Source organism: Anomalospiza imberbis, chromosome Z, assembly GCF_031753505.1.
Source record: "Anomalospiza imberbis isolate Cuckoo-Finch-1a 21T00152 chromosome Z, ASM3175350v1, whole genome shotgun sequence".
Taxonomy (NCBI): domain Eukaryota; kingdom Metazoa; phylum Chordata; class Aves; order Passeriformes; family Viduidae; genus Anomalospiza; species Anomalospiza imberbis.
The window spans coordinates 39,115,162-39,135,769 of record NC_089721.1 but is presented as its reverse complement, the minus strand read 5'-3'; the positions used below and the strand labels follow the sequence as shown (position 1 = coordinate 39,135,769).

Sequence of the window (20,608 nt, the reverse complement as noted above, 5' to 3'; positions counted from 1 at the left end):
TCTTTCCTTGATACATATCACTTTAGACAAATCTAAATTTAACACAGAAGAAATTACAGATAGACGTCCCAGCATGGCTCTTCACACAATTTTTGGTTACAACTGTATTTGAATATAGAGCTTGAGCTGTAATGGAAAAAGAATAACCGTTCCAGTAGACAGACAGATCCTTTCTAATTGATTGCTAGTTCTATTAAGCATGCAGCATGTAACATCCACTCCTGAAAAGATCTCTACTGATGGATGAATGTAGATAAATACGAAATAAAATGAAAATTCTTCACTTCAGGTCAAATCATATCCCCCCATTAAGTAAACATGCATTCGTATTGATATAATGTAATTTTTGAGATAATATTTTATTTCCCAGATTTGAGACTGCCAAAAGCCTTTGAAATCTGTAAATCTCCTGATGAAGGTTTTGTCATACTCTACATGTAATCCAAAGTAATAAAGTCTTGAGTACTTGACAAAATATTCCCCAGCAAAGCAAATATAATGTTTAGCAGAGTCTTCAGAATGATTTTAAAGTTTTTTCTTTACACTAACTTCCATATTGCTCCTGCATTATCTATTCAGAATGGCCATTTACTTACAGCTCTTGAAGTGAAATCAGTCACACTACTTCTGTTTGGAAGTGAATGCACAAAGTGTTAATGCTATCTTCAGTCATCACTTAAAATTGATCACAATGCAGACTTTAAAGAAGTAAGCTCTCAGTGGGCTCTCAGGAGAACTTACACTGAATTATGTATGCTCCCAGCTGTGCTGCAGTATTGATTGGACAAGGCAAACGGCCCTGTAGAACATCTTGCTTTACCTGCAAGAAAAACTGATACCTAAAACACAGAGATAAAACAAAGTTGTTATTTTAAGTCCAATTAATATTTCAAAATCATCCCTTTAACTGCGCACATACCATGTACCATTACTATGTGACAGTAAATGCCTGTATTCCTCTCTAAATAACTTCTCCTATTGATCCTTAAGTAACAACTAAGATTCATCCAGTGGAAGAAACCAGGAAAGGGAGCACTTCCTATTATTTTCCAATCTGCTTACAATGTGCAGATGCAATTACTTATCTCCCTAAAATGTCATTTCCCTCTTTTGACTATCACAGAGCAGTCAGGAAGTCGGGAAGAGGGATAGGAATCAGAAAGATTGAATAAGAAACTTGTCACAGGGCAAAAGTTTAACCTCATCATGGGGTCAGTGTACAGGATGATTAGGTATTGGATGCTTGCTTACTCAAATATTTCCTCTCCACATACCAGAGTATCAAATACAATGCAGCAGGGAGGTTTGATGGAGCCCATGAAAAAGATGGATGGGTGTGCCATCAACAACTAACTGAATCTGTCGCAGCACAGGGTACTCTCTTGCTTGGAATAGTGATAGCAGGGGTGAAAATGTAATTTTCAAAGTCAAAACCTGCTTCTACACTTGATAAAGCTGAGACCACTTGAATGAATCAATATGCCCAAAACAGATGGAATAGACAAGATAACAAGCCATTATATAAAGGATCTGCCGTTTTGCAACTTTCCATAATGATTTATACGAAATCTTTTAAACGCTATTTGGATTTTGTCTGGTTTTATTACAACAGATTTATGCAGAGCTTCACATCATCCTAAGTTAATTTTTGCACTGATTTCCTATAAAATGTAAAAATACAATGAAGGTAACTTTTTACAGAAAAAAAGGTCTTCCATAAAAGCACATAGCTTTTCAATTATTCACTAGTTCAATTTTATCTACATAGAGCCATTCAGCTACTCTGCAAATAATTTATTCTGTGTTAGTACAAGTAATTTATGAAACCACCTTGGTATGCTCTGCAAGTTCAAAGTGCACCTTCACTGATTTCAGAGAAGTTTACAAACTGCAGGTTACATGACAGCTGACTCAGAAAACTTAAGGTGCAACCAAATTTTCTAGACTTTATCAGATGAGCCTCTGAATAAAGATACCAATTCAATGTATTTCTGATTAATGATTTCCCCCAGATTTTGTGCTATGACAGATGTTATGGTAGGAATGTCCATCCTCTAAAAAATGGTTAATGCTCTCTACTTTAGAGGAATGGCATTAGCATAGGAATTTCCTGGAAATATCTCTGTGCAACACAAAGCACAGACACTCAAGTGTTTCCTCACTCTAAGCAATACCTCTGTCGTGTTTCTAGCTTATGCTTGCAATCCTACCTAGACAAATCTTCCCTGTATGATTTATGATAATGACCAAGATGATTTTACATCCTCTGTGGAGTACACATCATCATCATACCAACATGAAATGCATTTCTGTTGCACACCCATACTTCTGTTAGCATTTCTCCACCTCTACAAAGCATAGCTTGGAAGGAGAGGATGCTAGAAATATATTATCCTTGGAGCAGGTACCTATATTTCTGTAGTCTCAAAATAAAGTAGCATAGGAACCTTCAAAATACTCCTGCATACCTGCATCCTGCACTGTTAATTGCTTAAATGACTCCTGTAAGGTGAACAATCTCAATTCCCGCTGAAGCCACTGAAACCAGGCCTTTTGTCCATACAGCTAAAGCTGTCTCATCTTGTGTGCCTATGTTTGTCATGCATATATTAGAGTGCCTAATTGCAAGTTTTCTCTAGCAAACACATCCAGCAAACACCACAGTGCTAGCTTTTGCCGACAAGCCAGAGAGATTCTGCTGCAAAGCAATTACAAATTTGACAGATTTTCATTATTTGCAAAGAGTAATCATGTAATGGCACAGATCATCAGAATCTAATAATGAAGTTAGCTCTCATGTCCATTAAAGTAATAAATACACGCTCCAAAGAAACACATCGATTAGCACAAAACAGTTAACACATCACTGGAATTACATGGTTAGGCAGAACATTATTATTATAAAGGAAAAGAGCATTTTTAATGCCTTCTTAGTGGAAGGACCTTTAAGAGTCCCTTCCAACCCATATTATTCTAAGGAGATGGTGGTATTATTATTGTTATTATTATTATTATTATTATTATTATTATTATTACTACTACTACTACTTCTACTACTACTACTACTGTTATTTTCCTGAACAAAAAAGAAAAAGCCTTCCTTCCAAGATTTAAGAGCCTATGGGAACAAGTGCTCATAGATGTTGAAGGCTGTTGACTATTCAATGTGTTTCATAGAAGACTGACAATAGCATCATATCACTTTCCTAGGCTAGCCTTCTGTACCACCCAAGGTGCCAGTTCTGCATGACCAAACACTGTCAGGTCATGACCAGAGACTTTCTAATGATACCGCAACCTTTCTTAACTGGATTTGCTCACCTAATCAACAGTGTAGATCACTGGCTGGCCTTATCACAGAGCAAAGGAAAAACTTGTGAAAATTTAGCTCCCTGGCTCCACCCTGCCTCCTGGGAGGCAATCACAACAGGTTCTGTGGCCAAAGTTCCCTTTCCCCGGGACACCTCTTTCCCTGTGAGGAGGATTTAAAGCTCTTCTGGGAAAGTACAAGAAAATTGCACCAAATTTCCATAGTAGAGGGGCATCCTATTGCTGCCAGCTTACATTCTTTTAAGCTTGGCTTAAAAGAGCTTGGCTTACGTTCTTGGAAGCCGTGGCTTTCCAAGTCACAGCATTTTTTATTTTTGCCAGGCCAGCCTGGGTCTTGTTAAATTGGAGACTTCCATTCCTGTTGTGCCAGTTGGAAACAAAAGAATTTTCTCACTCTGGAATAATAAAAATATTCTGCCTGTGCTGCAACCTTTGATTTAGGAAAATTAAAAACCTTGCATGCATTCTAATGAATCCTCATGTGTCACATTCTTAGGATATCAAAAGAAGTATTTTGGCATTTGTTAATCCAAGCCAGCACAGTAATTTTGTCTGCCTACCTACCCAAATTCTCAGATTTCCTTTTGAACCTAAAGTAATTTTCTGAGAAATTTAATAAATAAAATAGACAGAAAACCCCAAAACTGTGAGAGAGTTCAGATAACCGTGTGTGTGTGTCTGTGTGCAAGAATGTGCATGTGTTACTGTGAGCATCATCATACCTTGCAGAGGACAAGCTTAGCTAAAAGAATCAGAGGCATGCAACTCTTCAATTTCCTTCACATATTATTAGTAAGTCCAAAAGTAATCCCCTTGAAAAACAGTTCTGGAATTTAAATTATGGCCAATAAAGAATAAAATTCCCTGTATTTATATCTGATACCCAAGTAAACTTTAAACTTGGTTATAGCATAGTATGAATGCAGCTGTAACAATGCATTACTGAAAATATGGGGGGGGGGGGGGGGGAAACACTCTCAAAAACACATATCAAGGCCCTTTGATTTTTGATGCACCAGAGAGCATCTTTTCTTCCTGGGCTTCCTAACAGTCATCACTATCAACCACTGTGAAGTTACTCAGAATTTTCTTTCTACACACCATTGTTCAAGGAAAAACATTCAGATGTTCAAGAAAAAAAAAAACAAACCAGGCACCACAACAACATGCACCTGGTTGAAATATATTGCCAGCCTGAGATCAACAAACTATACTTTTATTAAATACTGTACCTTGTTATTTCTTCCTTAAGTTTACATGGATCCTCTGCATAAAATTTAATGCCAAAATACAGAGTGTATGGTGGTCCAGCTGCAGGAAAAAAAATGGTGTAAAAGTGAGTTGTCATGAATTGCTAATTGGTATTAATTGTTACTAGTTGACTAAAAAACAGCTACTAAGAAGCCTATCTTAGTATTTTATGAAACTTTGAAATTTTCAGAAAAAATGCTGCATTCACAATGGTTATGGTATGCTAAGCATGATACAGGCATCACAGCTATTATAAAATTAATTATACAAATTAAGAATAATTAACACTTATTAGCCTAAAACAAAATTTAAGCACACAGCAGTCTTTGGACAATAATGACACTGTTAAATGATACCATGTTCAATGCATGTGTGAAATTTTGATACAGCAAAGAACTGCAGTAACAAACTTGTTAAGAACTGTAAATCTGTTGTGACTAGAATAGAGATATTGTGCAGACTGTGTAGATGGAACATTGTTATTTCATCTTTGTCATCTAAGTTCAAATTAAATACATACTGTTTATCAATTCTTTATGTTCAGCAAGGGTCTTTGCAGGATCCAGCCAGTACTGCAAGACAGATAATTAAGGAAATTAGTTACTTAACTTTGAAAATTAACACAGAACAATTGGTTATTCATATCTCTTAACCTTTTCTTCTCCTTCCCTCATACTAAGCTGACAGGAGGAACTGCACTCTCATCCCTGGAAGAGAGAGTGCTGCTGCTTGTGCTAGTAAAAATAAGTATCAGCTGGCATGAGAAAATATGTTTTTCTGTGAGTGCCACAGGTCTTGAGATAAGCACAGGTGAGATTAAACACTTCAGTATGGTGGAGAAGAGACAAGAATCTCATCTGCCTTTTCATTTCTCTGGTGAGTACTTAATTCTGTGGCTACGGCACAAACCCATGCTTAAAATCACCATGCAGCTATTTATTATTTCAAAGGCTGCCAAAATTTTCCTGAAGAATGCAAGACGTGGGGGGAGGAGCAGGAGATTTCTAACATTTTATTTGAAGCCAAAGATGAATGGAATTTCATGGATAATGCAAAGGCATTTTTCAAGCCAAAGTCAGACAGTAAAGATGAGAACATTTAGAGATCCAAGAACCCCAACACCAGGGCCCTGTGAGCACACCTAGGCACACCTACACAGTAATGTGTGTTAGATACTTGTTAAATGCTTGTACAGATGGATAAACAGTGCCAGCTATAGTTACACCACCAAGCTGATAGGTTGAAGTGCCAAAAGAAATGGAACAAAAAAACCAATGTCTCATTAATCCAGTGCACTAGCACAGCAGTTGCTGACAACAAACCCCGAGTGGTGAATGCCAAGGCAGCTCCGACGCGCTGCCTTTGCCCTTTTCATCTCCTGGCAGCCCCTGTGACGCTCCCCAGTGCTCTCCCACCTGTGCCCCCCCCCCCCCCCGCCCCCAGCACGGGCTTGCAAACAGCTCACCACTGCTGCAGAGAGCTGGAGGACCCAACACCTCCTCACCCAGCTGCAAGGGATCAATGCTGCCTATCTAAAAGTATTTAACATTTACAGAAGAAGTGGGAAAAAAATATAATCATTTTGTAATAGTCCTAACCAATGTAACTATCCAGTTACTAAAGGGACTAGTTTACTAATTGTTCTTTACAAACACATAGAGTATTACTTTAATAATTTTTTATTTACTAGGACTGATTAAAAAGGTACAATGTTATTAAAGAAAATAACTCCCTTTTGAATTTTAGTTAGAAATTACATTAAAAAAAAAAAAAAGAGATGTTTTAAAGTACAGCATAAAGAACAAATTTACTCTTTTGTCCTTTGTACGTTTACAAATCTGGCTCTCATACAAGCCAGGTATATAAGCAGCATGCATCCAAGCTCCATGCAGTATTTCATATTTAGCCCTTTTAAGTGCCTGCTAGAACTTTACCACAAATCTGGAATCTTAAGTTTTTGCATCTGCATAGGGTTAAACTTAGGTCAAATTCCATAAACCTGCTTGAAACAAAATATTAACTAGGTTGAAATGTTTGCTGTAGTTGCAATCAATGAAGTGTCTGGTGCAGAAAGCTCTATCAACTTGAAACTAAATGTTGGACTGTCTTAATTAGATACTTACAATTAAGGTGTTAGTTTTTGATCACATTTACAACAGGAAGAAACACAATTTTGAAGAGAAAACGTGTCATTTTTCAATTATAATCTGAAATGATTGAGATTTTCCCACAACCTAAGACAACAGTAAGAATTGGAATTGCTGTGTCAGATTTCTCCTGCAAATGTTCCCTGCAAAGAACCTCAATCCACTGAGTTCAGGATGTCCCTATTATATAAGAAATGCAAAAATTTTCAGGCAATTCCTACATACAAATATGTATTTAATGCTACTATCTTGGTTTTTAGAATCTAAATATGTTTATTATTATATCGTCAGTGAACTGATCCTGCTGCACTCTAAAAATTTATTCTTATTACCTGTAACTCACTTGACCATCAGCTTTGTGTCTGCTGTTTTAATCCAATAATATTCTCCTAAAATTTACTGTTTCTACTCAACATCATCAGCCTCCATTTTCCTTCCACTGGTTATGACATCTAATTTAACACACACACAAACAATTCTCTTTCCTCCTAGATAATTTAGTATATTGTGCTTGGGGATGAGTGTAAAAATCCATAAAAAGAAAAAAAAAATCCATTCAACAAAACACAAGCTAAGTACAATTTGACTTTTTTCCTAAGATCTTGAGGACAAAATATGCTCTACATTGTATGTCATTAATTCCCTGTATTGCCATGGGTTACCTCCTACCTGCTGTGCTCTCAGGGTTGTGTGCTCAAACAGAGCTTCCTCCAAGCAGGGGAGAAAAACACACCTACATTGCAGGGTGGGGGCATGGTGCAAAATGAATGAATATTATTATTTGTCCTTCGGTCTTTGTATTTCTCCTCTCAGAGCCCTAAGAAGGTGTCAGTATGTGGTACATTCTGATTATAATAGCTCAGATTAGCACTATCAAGTAAGAAAAGAATATTTACATTACAGCCTGCTGTACAATTTTTTGTATATAGCATGATTCTTTTGACATTTCACAAAAGGAAACATCTTTGGGCATCAGGAGGATCCTTTCACTCATCAAATTCTGCTCAGCTTTTCCTGACATACCATGTATTAATATTGCTATCTCTGCCTTTTGTGTACCTCAATAAAATACTGGCCTCTTCCAGACCAGTAACTAGCTTGGCTGTCCTACACACCCCTGGCAAAGCCATAAAGGCAGTAGCAAAGGGACTGGGTCGAGAGCACCTGGAAGCTGCAGCACAGCAGGAAGCAGCAGTGAGAGTGGCAGGATAGCCCTCCCTGCACCAGTTCACCCAGCCCCTGGAGAAGTACACCCCTGGGCCACTGTTTTCCCCAAATACTAAAGCAATGAGAGACTGTAGTGGGAAGAGTGTGGCCAGCAAGTCGAGGGAGGTGATCCTGCTCCTCTCCTTGGCCCTAGTGAGGCACATCTGGAAAACTTTGTCCAGTTCTGAGCTCCCTAATGCAAGAAAGACAAGGAGTGAATGGATAGGGTCCAGTGGAGAGTCACAGAGATGGTGAGGGCTTTGGAGCATGTCTTTTATGAGGTGAGGTGGCATCTGGGCCTATTTAGTCTGGAGAAGAAAAGACTGAGAGAGGATCTCACTAATGCAAATAAGTATTTCCAAGGCAGGTGGCAGGAGGATGGTGCCAGGCTCCCTTCAGTGGTGCTCAGTGACAAGATGAGGAGCAATGGCCATAAACTAAACCACAAGAAGTTCCACCTCAATACAAGGAAGAACTTCTTTCCATTGAGGGTGGCAGAACACTGGAAAAGCTGCCCAGGGAGGGTGTGGAGTCTCTGCCTCTGGAGACATCCTAAAACCACCTGGGTGTGCTCCTGTGTCACCTGCTCCAGGTGACTATGCTTTGTCAGGGCATTGGACTGGGTGATCTCCAGAGCTCCCTTCCAACCTAATGATTCTGTGATTCTGGACAGTTTCCTAAGCCACCCTCAGCTTCTGCTACACATACTCTGGCAATTGTGTCTCACCTAGAAATAGCAGAGGGGGCACAAAGCCCTGGGAGATGAGGCAGAAGACACAAATGCCCTCTCCAGAAAGACCCAGCTGACTATCCACATTGAGAACCATGAGGAGACACCATCTGGTGTCAACTCACATTAATTTGGATGCCAGCACTCTCTGAAGTAATGCAAAAGGCTCAGATGAAGAAGCACAGTTAGGGATTCTGCGGCACTCAAAGAATATTGGTCTTTCTTTTAAAGAATTTGCACCACAAAAAAGGTACTCAAATACCACATGAGAAGAAGCACCTTGTAGTTTGTCCACAGAGGTGCTAAGAGATTAGAAAACACTACTGACAACACAGCATTAGCTGAAAACATCTGTTCACTGGGGTGTAGTTTTATATCATGGAATTTTTAATTCATTATTAAATGTTGTATTTTAACTAATTATTAGAAGATACATTTTGTTGTTCCTTTGGAGACCTGTCTTGATCAGAGCATTAAGTAGATATATGTAATGCTAGTCTGACATCAGCTTTGTAATCTTCCAGAGCTTGATTTTTCCATTTGAATACTCTCCTTTTACTGTGGAGAGTTTGGGGAAACCTGGAATGTTAGTAAATAAAATTTGTGTAATATGACCAAATTACCACCCTAGAGACAGGGTCATCCAATTTATGCTTTATCCTACTGTTTGTTCCCCTGCCAGTGCCACCCAGTTCTGTCAATCTGTTTGCTGCATCCAGCTGTTCTCACAGGCTAATTAGTTGGTTGGCTGTTCAGGAAGAGACCATTTTAACATATTCATATGGTTAACATATTCATTATGTAGCACAGTGAAACCTTGTTCACTCATTAAAGCCCTACTGGTAGTACTAAAATAATTATTATACCACCCACATAAGAGGTAGCTCACCAACACAGCACTTAAAAGACCACCTGGAAGTGCTGAGGCATGCAACACTAATGGCGAAAATGACCAAACAATCCCTTTCAAACCCTTAATAAAAAAAAAATGTTTCTTTTGCGACTGATTTGTGTTCTTTAAAATACATAATTTTGTCTACGCTTCTTTGTTCATCATTCAGTTAAATCTACAGTGTGACCAAAAAACTGACAGTACAAAAAATAAAACTTTCCCCACCACAAGCAATGTATTAATAGGTAGTCCAACCCCTAAAAAATTTTCTCCCTCTAAGACTAACTCAGGACCATGTTTTTAAAACTAATTAGCAAGGTAACCTTTTTCCTCTTCCCTTAGGAAATCTACTGTGGTCCAAAAAAGATCCAATCCAAAATGCAGATCTAGGCTTCTTGCTAGCCATTAGTGAACTAATTCCCACAACAGCCCAGAGAGTTTTAGCCACAGTAAGCATGCAACTAAATATATGTTTACAGCTAAAGCACAAGGTGTTGTTTATTGTGTGAAAACTTTCCATTATACTGCCCATTCTTAAGAGCTCACAAGAGTTCACTAAAAATAGCAAGCTAGCAGCATAAAACCACACATCATAAAACACACAAATCTACACACAGTAGCACTGTTAATGAACTTTTATGGCTCATTTATGAACTTTTCAGATGAGGGAGCATCAGCTTTTCGTTATCCTTACACAGACAAACAACAAACAACACAAACAGGCCTTTTCACAATGGTTTGTTACAAAACAGCCCAGGTGCAAAGGCAGCAGCGCACACTTGGCAGTCCCTTTGGCAGCATCTCCATGGCTAGGCAGGAGCACTCCATGGCCCTGCACACAGCTGAGGTCCCGTATCCACATGACAAGGCCAGTGTTGGTGTAAGAGCAGGCGAATGACAGAAGTGGGATAAACATCTTCCTAATCCATGGGAAAATCAAGAATCACGGTGGCTTCCTGACATTGGGCTGGCCCGAGGATAAAGCCTAAAGCTAACATTAAATTTACACCACTGGAGAAAATGAGAGACACATGAGAGAAAAAGTAGAACAAAAGGATGTGCCCTAAAATGTGCTTTTATGTGCCCCTTTCACAATAGAGGTGCAATCCCTTTTTATACTCATATTTTCATATACACCACTTAATATATCCTGTTTATGCTTCTGGAAATATTTCCAGGAACAGCCATTTCTAAAAGGAAGACACTTCTGAGAGCAAAAATTACCTACCTGCTGTTCATTCACACCTCAAATTCCTCAGGAAATCAAAACCACCATTTTTAACAGTGTACCTTTAGTTCACAGCTGAATCTGGCTTTCATCTTCATGGAATAAAATGATTAGAAGCTCATCAAGGAACTGAATTCATAAATTTCTGGACAATGGCACAGAAGTTAAAATACAGAGAGTGGGCAGTCGGTAGCTCTCAATAGCAATCAGTAACCTGCTTAATACTGTTCTAAATTCAGTCTTTACATGATCAACTTCTGGTTAACAGAAGAAATTGGCAAATATTTAGCCAATTCACTAAGTTATTACTATATATAGATGAAACAGGCTCTTGTGCAGCGCTGTCATCACAAAACTTTGGCTTCAAAACTGTAATGGCTTTACTTAATTTAACCATAGGCCAGGCACTATTCACTCCATAATTTTAAGGTAGTAAGAAGACCATCCTTGAATGAATACAGAATGGGTTCCTCTTGCTGAGCACCCCCTGCTCCTCACCTCTGCCTGAAGCAATCCTGCACAGGCCTTTAGCGGGGCAGACAGCACTGCTCCAAATCACTGCCTGCTTTGGCTGAAACATCTCAGCCTGGCTGAAACATCTCCTTGTCTGTTTAGGATGATTATGTCCCAGTGGAAAAAGCCTCAAATGTGGGGTGAGTCCCTGTCAAGGAGGCTCTAGAGAACGTGGGCTCAGGGACACAGAGATGGTTCAGGCAGAGTGAAAATGGCATTGCCCAACACACCCTGAAACAGGTCTTCAGCCGGTGTTGTAGCAAGCGAAGCAGGCTGTGATGCACTCAGTGACACTGCTTCCCAGGCACTACAGGGCCAAGTGAGGCTGAGCAGCACAGACCACCAGGCACTGGCTTCAGGGCACAGTATTAAAGAGGAAAAAATATCAATCCTACTTTCATATAATAATATTCTACTATTTGTACTTTCTTAATTTAGTTTTCAACAACATTTAACATTTGATTCCATTCCTATCTAAGATGTTAATGGCTATTCCAAGAATTTATTGGAAACAAACAAAATTAATTATTACTGGAAACCTGAGCCAGGAAACAGTGAAAGTTGGGGGAAGTATGACAATCTAATGCTTTACAGGCAAACAGCACAACAGGGTGAGTTTTATACATGGCAAATCCAATCCGCTGTGTCTTTTACTCACCGTTTGATGACTTCGGTCACAGTAACGCAGCCCAAAGTAATCTATTTCCACCAGGTTTAAGTGACGAAATACGTAGCCCAGGACAACCGACCCTTTCGTTGACTTCTGTGGGAAAGAATTTACGGAGCCTATTCACAAAGATGCTCTGCCTTTGTCAGCTATGTGCAGTGGCATTCATGCATTCAATTAGCTTTGTCTAACAAAAAAAAATTAGGCAGTTCCCATTGCCTTTAACAAAAATTTCAGCAGTACAGATGAAAATATTTTCCATGTTTAAAAAATAATTCTGTAAAATACTGTTAAGAAGCTGACAAGGTAGTAGTAACACGATACCAAAAGAAAAACAAACAAACAAAACCTCCACAGCTTTGGTGAACACAGCATTTTTCAAATCCAACTCACCCTTCCAGTACAGACCTCTCACTCAAACTCTGACAATGGAGATCAGGAGGCAAAACTGCCCTTAAGACCTAAATTATACATCATCAACTTCTCTGTTACTAATCTTTGTAAAGAAGGTTAGGTTTTATTTGTTTTCTCGTTAAATATTTTTGATAGTAGAAGGGGGAACAGTCCAACACCCTGAATTGAAATAATCCCACTGTTTTCCTGAATAGCACTTCATTAAGTGTCTATGACACTATTTGCAAACAATGCTGGGGACAATATGATCTATAAAAAGCTCACTTCCACCTGAATGCCTCATATTTGTTGGTTCGCCTGGCAGCCAACAACAAACAGATGAGGAGGATGGAGAATAATTACACAGAATGATCCCCTCTCAGAATCAATTAGAGTCTTTGATGATTACAGTCCTAAATTCCACAAGAAAATATGGACATAACTCATAATTAGGTCTTGCTTAGCTGCTTCATATTTTATAAACTACTAGACTGTAGTAAAATCACCACAGAGAAAAGGAACAGAAAGTGGAAGCTGTGAGATATTGTTTGTGCGATTTCACTTTCTAACCTGTGAATAGATAGTTTCAAAATTAAAATGGCAAACAACACTGACTAAAAAATTCTTTAATTTAGTTCTACTGGTGAAGTATCAATCACATCACAATGGTTAAGCTCTATTTTTTTTTTCAGCACATGCATTTGGTCAGGATTCATATCTAATCCCATGAGCAGGGACAATACAACAATTCCAGGTGGCCACTCACACACTAAGCAAGCTATGACAAGGTAAACATCTCAGTAGGCTGGAAATTGCATATCCATTCTATTCACCAGATTTACTATATATTTGTTTAAAGCAGGAGATGTACTTGAAAGGTTCTCTTTGTCTGAATCCATCAGACTGGTTGTTTACATCAAGCAACTGCAATTACATATTCCCTCAGTGTGTACACAGTGAGCCTTAATGATCAGCCACAAAACAGAGAGCAATCTGGGGGGAAATATGATTAAGCTAAGCAGAAATTCACTACATCTCAATTTATCAAGTTGGATAAAGCAGAGCAATACAATGATTTTATCATCAGTTTCATGAACAAGAAGTTGAAGTCAGGTTGTGAGAACAAGGCGAGCTGTAGGAGCACTGCAGAAAAAAGTTGCAACAAAACAAAACGCACCCTAAAAAACACTAAAAATATAGGTTTGGTTACTAGCGTAGAGATTTAAGACTGAAGTAGTAATTGTCCTTGCTCGTTTTATTTTTAAATTAGTTGTCATTCAAAAGAAGCAGAGGAGACATCCCACTAAAAGGGACATCGTTATCTCAGAATTCATGTATTGGACTTGATGATCCTGGTGAGCCCTTTCCCATTGGTATGTTCTATGATTCTGTGTCATATAAGGCAAATTACCTTCAGCATTGTTAATTATTTCCATCATCATTTAAACAGTACAACAACGTCTTGGAAACCTAGGGTTGGACAGACATCTTTAGAAACAGACACAAGAAAAGTTCAAAATAAACAAGCAGCTCTGACTCCAAATGACCCATGCAGATAAATGATGGCAACACTTCCAGCTGGGCACTAAACCTTCAGAGAACATTTTAGACTAAAGGATCTCCAACATCAGCCATTCAGAGTCAATGGTTTTTGACACAGTTAACCACAGTGAGGTCAGTAAACCCCTGCAGAGGGTATAAAAAGGAATGCCTGCACCATGGCTCACAGGACACATTGAGTGGTGCCCACCCAAGCCTTGCTCAGCTTCTGTGACTGTGTGCAGTTCAAATCTGTTTTCTTTCAATGAGCTTGCCACTCCTTGTCTGACCAGTACCATTATTCACAGTATCAGTTGGTTTTATTAACAGCACTGAGAAACAGTGATTGAGCCACCAAGACGAAGCTATCAATTTCAATAAGGTAAGTATTATTTTACTTACAATAATAGTACACATCCTGGAAGTAATCAAAGAAGCTTAAGTCTTACAGGAGTTCAACTTGCATGACTCTGCGCCAGCTTAGAATGCAACTACCCTTCTTGGCTGGAAGTCTTCTACTTCATTCAGTTGAGGTCTACACAAGGAGTTTTTGGGAGAGCTTTCCTTCTATGGACCCTAAAGCTGGTGTGTTATTCCCAAGAAAGATGCATATATCAGACGTGGTTTGGTTAAAATTAAAGCCTCCTTTCTTTCCTTTCAGAGATAAAAGGCTTTTAAACTGCTTTTTGCTTATACTGCTAGGCAGATAGAAAACATAAATGCCTGTTAATTTATTCTTTTTTGATGCAGCCCACTTAACACTTCAATAATTGCAGGTCCTGCAGAAACAGGGGGTCTGGCTGGTAGGAAAGGCTGAGCAAACCCATCCAGCTCACAATGCTGGGGGCTCTCCATCTCTAAAGCAGCAAGGTGCTCAGTGCTTTGGTTACCCTCAGCCAAAACAGGCTGCATGTTGTAGTCTCCATAGCCCTCTCAGCCAATCCCTTTCACATCTTTCAGCAAAGCCTGCTGAACACAAAGAAGTGCTTTGCAAGGGAACAGCCAGGATGTGAGCCAGGACCTATCCTCACACCCTTCAAACCTCACCTTCCTTAAGCTCATATTTTCCCAGCACTGGGGATCACTGTCCATGTATAACATAGACCCTTGGTGAAACTACTGCAGATTCATTTTCAGTTAAGCTCTCATTTTTAGCCACGTGATTTCAGGATTTCATGCAAGTAATTTTCATCTTCAAGTCAAGAAAGAATTTTTGCTGATGAATCTCTTAGTAACTACTTCTCAGTCCTGAAACACATTTTTACCACATTTGATCAAAGTTTTGCAAACTAAGAGAAGCCATCTTATTTCCCTTGATAAAATTACAGCAAAATTCAGCAAAGCTAGAAACCAAAACTATCAAAGACATTAACAGGATTACATTCACATCATATGGCATTGCAAAAATTACATAATCTGCCTTGCATTACGCTCAGACTTGCAAAAGGTTTGCATTTTAGGGGTAAACCCTAGTGCATTTGAAAACACCATCAGCAATGCTTTCAAGCGAGAACAAAGAATTATTTCAATGAGTCATAACATCTTGCTTTACATGTTAGCACTGTGGCTTCATAAACCAGAAAGGTAGGTTTATACTGGCTAAAGAAAATGACAGCCAGAACATTCAGGAGAAGACTGATTTAACTGTAGTTTTCTTAATCAAATTGAAATTATTCTTTTAAAAGCAGTACATAGAGTTATGTGTTTTAATATATTCATATTACTCTATATTTAGAGACCAGAAATTCTTATCTTTCCCATAGCTCACTGCTTTTTAGCTCCAGTGAGGTTTTTCTTGTTGGGTAGTTTTGAATTTTCTCTCTTGTGTTGTACAGAGCAGAGGAGGCCACATCAGAACTATTACTGGCATTAACTGAATTTAAAGACAAGATCTCTGCCCCAGTAGGATGTTAGACCCTCTGTTGAAGGAAAAGTGCTATAGGTAGTGAAGCCTCTTGTTATTGTCTCTTTTAGATCAAGCAGACACCATGATGCTTTTCTCCTGAAAATAATTCAATCCACACACTCTACCTCTTACAACCCAAAAAAAGCAAAGGAAGATGCAGAATTCATAAGCCTTTGCTCAGAAGAAGGGTTTAGAACTTAGGTTGAATATAACCTTTGCCTTTTGAGATACCCATCAGAGATTCCCCCTGATGCAGCATGCTTGGAGACCAAATTGCAGTATTTGCCCTAGGTAATGGTTACTAAGGAGAGAATAAAATTATGCACAAAGGCAGCACATAATCATGCATGAGAGTGGGCAGACATAGACCAGAAACAGGTGTCTCCAAACAGCATTTTCTCACTTTTCTTTTTGGCCTATTCTTCCTCCTTACCTCAAGCTCAGAAAAGACTAGACACCACCGCAATTCTTCATCACCTTCCCCTGACAAAAGCAGCAAGGCATGAAGCTCTGGAATCAGAGTCCTTGGTTTTTAACAATGAAGGCTAAAGACTCCTTTTCCCCAAGGCAGTGTGCCACCCAGGTCTCAATTTGCATACCACATGTTCAAGCAGAGAAAAGTCTTTAAATTAAAAATGCTAAACATTTACAAATATTCACCCAGACAAAGCAGCTTAACCTTAATTTCCAGAATGCATGTCCAAACAGAGAAGAATTTAGATTGGTGTTATTTTATAAATGCCAGGTATTCCCCAGCACAATCATATAACAGAAGTAAATACTTTGAGGAACTGAAAATTTAACAAATACAAATGAAATATCACAGGCTGCCCTAAGTATACACCATTAAAATGAACCATCCAAAATGTACTAATCCACCCCTGCCTCTCTGCTTCTATTTCACTGGCAGCAGATATGTCAACATGTTTTCAGAGGTTTTTGTGTGAGAACTCCATGGATTTATGGGCACAGGCACAGACCTCCCTGTCACTATTCCCAAGAACTTGACACAGTGTCTGACCTGCCTGGATGTAACATGACACAGAATTCTAAGTGCTGTATATTAAGATACCTGCAAATCAGTTTAGCTTTCACTAGTGGTCAATCCATTGCATTCCAGTCAGAAAAATGCTATTCTAGAGAAAATATCTGAAGATGCACCATATTTTTCTGGTTTTGCAATTATTGTATCTGTCACAAATTCATCTGCTCAGGGGCAACCTCCTTGAAAGAGGACATATTCCTAGGAGTGTGGACTCCAGCCAGTTAAACATCTCCCCTTGTAACTACTGGCTGGAGTGCACTTTGAGGCATTGTCACAGATAGATGTAAACAAATTTACTTGACTCTGAAAGGCAAAAAAAAAATAAGTTAAAGAAATTATGCTTTAAAAATGTTTGGTTTATGGGAAATTACTTCAGTTCAGTGGGGTCCTTTTTGGGGAAAAGATGTAATCAAGTATATTTATATTTACATGGTATAGCAATGCAATTTGGACATGCACACATGTTAAGCAGGAATCAAAGCTCAGTGAAGACAACAAAGGGCAAGTAGAGCAAGCACATAAGTAATGGGAAAACAAATAGATTTTGGAAACATAATTAAATACTTACTAGTGCTTTAAAACTGATCTCTCCTCTGTATTGAATGATATTTTACAAAATGGCAGCAACTGGTTCTGGTTAGAGGAATTCTAGCCATATAAATTTTATTTTAAAATCTATTCAGTAATCTATCCCCTAATAATAATATTATCCAGTTCATTAGCATCTACATTCACTGTATGACAGATGAGTTAAGCTACCAACAATAATGCATTCCAAGTTTTCACAGAAAAGAGCTTTTCTGAAGAACTGAATACTAATAAGCATTTCCATCATTCTCATGTACTTTGAATACATCTACACCTAAGAAAGGAATTATGACAATAATAACGAAATTTAAAATACAGAATACAACCACTCACTGGGAATGGTGAAGATATAGGTTGCTATTGTTTTTCTACTTTTTGAAACTGATCTTCACTCACAGCTGTGTGACCTGGTGCACCTTCTTGTCAGGAGAGGGCCCTTTACTCTAGGAGGTGAGCAGCTCCATGGTAGGGCACTTGGTGGAAGAGTTACCCTGGCAGAGAAAGGATGCTGTACTTACTTTTGGCATATTCATTCTAAATAAAGTAAGCATCTCGTTTTCTAGGTGATTTTCATGACATGTTTTCTGCAATTCCTTTTGCACACATTGAAGTCTTTCTTGAAACCTTAAAACCCCGAAACCTTGTTAACTTGTTGCAATTTTAAAAGTCTATTTTTTGCTGCTGCTTATTTTGGTATTCTTGGTTTGTGTTTTGTTCCCTTTTTAGTTATTCTGCCTTATTTATTTTTTTCTTCCTTTATTTGTTGTGTTTTATTACGGCAATATTTCTCATGTTAGTTCTATCAACTTACATACAAAATATCAATTTAGGAATAAATACATAGGTATAATCTTTTTTTGTATCAGTCATCTAGTCCTGGTATATTTGGTTCTATTCCTCCTATTTGTAATTTTGTGATTTCTGCTTTTGTGTCAAAGGGAGGCACTTGTGGTACTAAAGCGTCAATTCTAACACACTCTATCTTTTCCTATGGTCATCCACTTAAATACCTCTTTTAAATTTGGTGTTGCATGCATTTTCATGGAGCATATTAAACTAATTATGCAGAGCAGTTTTAGAGCACAGGGACTTAGAATTTAAATAAGTCACTTGTTTTGCTTAACTGCTTTAAGTGCAAGACTGACAAGGGAGAGTGTCATAAAGAGATGAACTCTAAAAGGCTTTCAGAAAGAGAAATGTTAAAAATTAAAGACTAAACACTCACTCTGTCAAACTGCTCAGAGATTTTACAATCACTTCAGCTGTTAAAGAAGTAATGAAGTTACATTCTCATAAGAAGTTGGCTCAAATTATTAGCTGGCAGAATTGTTAGAAGATTTTCTGTGTTAGACTGTTTGGGAAGGTTTTAGAAGCAAGAAGAATGGGAAGGAGAAAAGGTCAGTGAATATCTTGCCAATCCTTTATTTTGCATTTTTTCATTCAGAATGAATAGCTGTACTGTCAGAGCTGAGCATACCTGCAGAAGTTTGTTTGTACAGAGCTCCACTAGACTGAGCAAAAAACAAACCACCTTCTCATGTTCTCTCTCCCTCAGCAAAGGCCAAATTTGGTGCCCTGCTTACCACCTGCTCTCAATCTTGTTAACCTCTTTGCCTTCAAGTTGCTTCTTCTTTTCTTAGGATAATTCTTTCTGCCGCTCTCTGACTTTTACCTGTGTCATCCCCCTGTTTTTCTTCCCTGTTCTTTCGTCTCCATTTCTCAAAGTCTCATCAGTGTTCTGGTCATGAAGTCAGCAACTTATGATGGTAATTCCCAAGTAAATTCTCAATTTATTTTTTAACCCTTTTTTTCTAAATCCCCATGTTCAAGAGTAAGGCCTACAACATACAGAACACAGAGACTTAAATCTTCATCTTCAAGTCAATTCACATCTTAGAAACCTCTATCAAGTTCAGTTAGCTTTTTTTTAATAATTTCTTATATTTTTCTTCTTCAAAAGCAACGGTGCTAGCATGATTTTGTTTAGTATCTGACTCTGTTACTCGAACTCTCATTATCAGTCAAGAGATATTACAAGAGAAAAAGTTACAAGAAAAATAGTGGAACCTTCTCAGATGCAAAACTAACAGAAAAGACAAAGAGAAGGTATATTTCTTGACTGGACAGAGCCATCTTTTCTCCCTAGCTGTGGCACAGTGACTCAGGGAAGAAAGAAAGGGGGAAATGCAAAACAAAAATAGAAGCTCTCTCTACTCAGAAAGCCTTTCAAAGCACACAGATCTTTGGAACTTTCCTCTTCCACCATAACCCAAGGGAGTCCTGCCCCACTACAGAGCTGCTTACATCCCAAATTTTTTTTCCCAAACATTTTATGATTTTTAATATTTAAAAGTTTTATTTCACGTTTGATGAAGTTCAAATTCTCATTTGGCCTGACACCACCAAGTTATTTACTTCTGCAGTGGTGCCAGACAGAAGTCAAAGGAATACATATATTATCCTGAAAAATGTACATACTATTTTTGTACATCTTTGATAATTTGATTGCTATGGCGCTTTCCAGAAATCTGATTCATTATACTGGAAACTTAATTCTTAATTTCTCATAATAAACATCTGGAATTTCATATTTAAAAAAATTGAAGATTGACATTTTTTTAAAAGTCTTAATTTTTTGTTCAACAGACATTTCCCATTATAGCAATGGAGGATTTATAGCAAGTATTTTGTTCTAAAAATAGTTTTCCAGATAGTCTCATTAATAAATGCCACACACACACACACACACAGAGGGAAAAAAAAAAAAAAAAAAGGCAGTCAACATGTTTGCACCGGGACAATAAGTTACCCATTAGCAGACCATAATGGCTGCTAATGGGGAACTCTATATACCTGCATTCTCTCCTTCCCCTTCTAGAATTTCTGGCTGTCCTGAAGAGATGCTATCCAGTGCCACACACTGCATGGGCTCATATTACCATTTTACTGGTGATGGGCTGCATTCAACTTTAACAGGCTTGACTGAAAAAAAAAACCCAACATAAAAGCCCGTGATTGGGAAAGGAAGGACGCTCACGGAGCCGCAGCAGCAGAGTGGGATGAAAAGGAGGTATCCATCACAGCTCCCAGCTCTTGTGACCCTCTGCCAGTGCTCCCTGGCCCCTTACACCCACACTCACAGCCAGAGTGCCTCATTCAGCTGTCAATCAATT

At 38.4% G+C, this 20,608-nt stretch overlaps 1 protein-coding gene across 1 annotated transcript in view; it reads right to left on the bottom strand.

The window, feature by feature from the left end:
• Positions 1–20,608, bottom strand: part of EPB41L4A (erythrocyte membrane protein band 4.1 like 4A) — a 113,443-nt gene that overhangs the window by 55,597 nt on the left and 37,238 nt on the right. Inside the window, exons 2-5 of the mRNA XM_068176295.1 lie at positions 11,956–12,060; positions 5,102–5,153; positions 4,563–4,641; positions 742–839 (exon numbers count right to left, since the gene is read on the bottom strand). Of these exons, the coding sequence (XP_068032396.1) occupies positions 742–839; positions 4,563–4,641; positions 5,102–5,153; positions 11,956–12,060 (334 nt within the window). The remainder of the gene's footprint in view (positions 1–741; positions 840–4,562; positions 4,642–5,101; positions 5,154–11,955; positions 12,061–20,608) is intronic.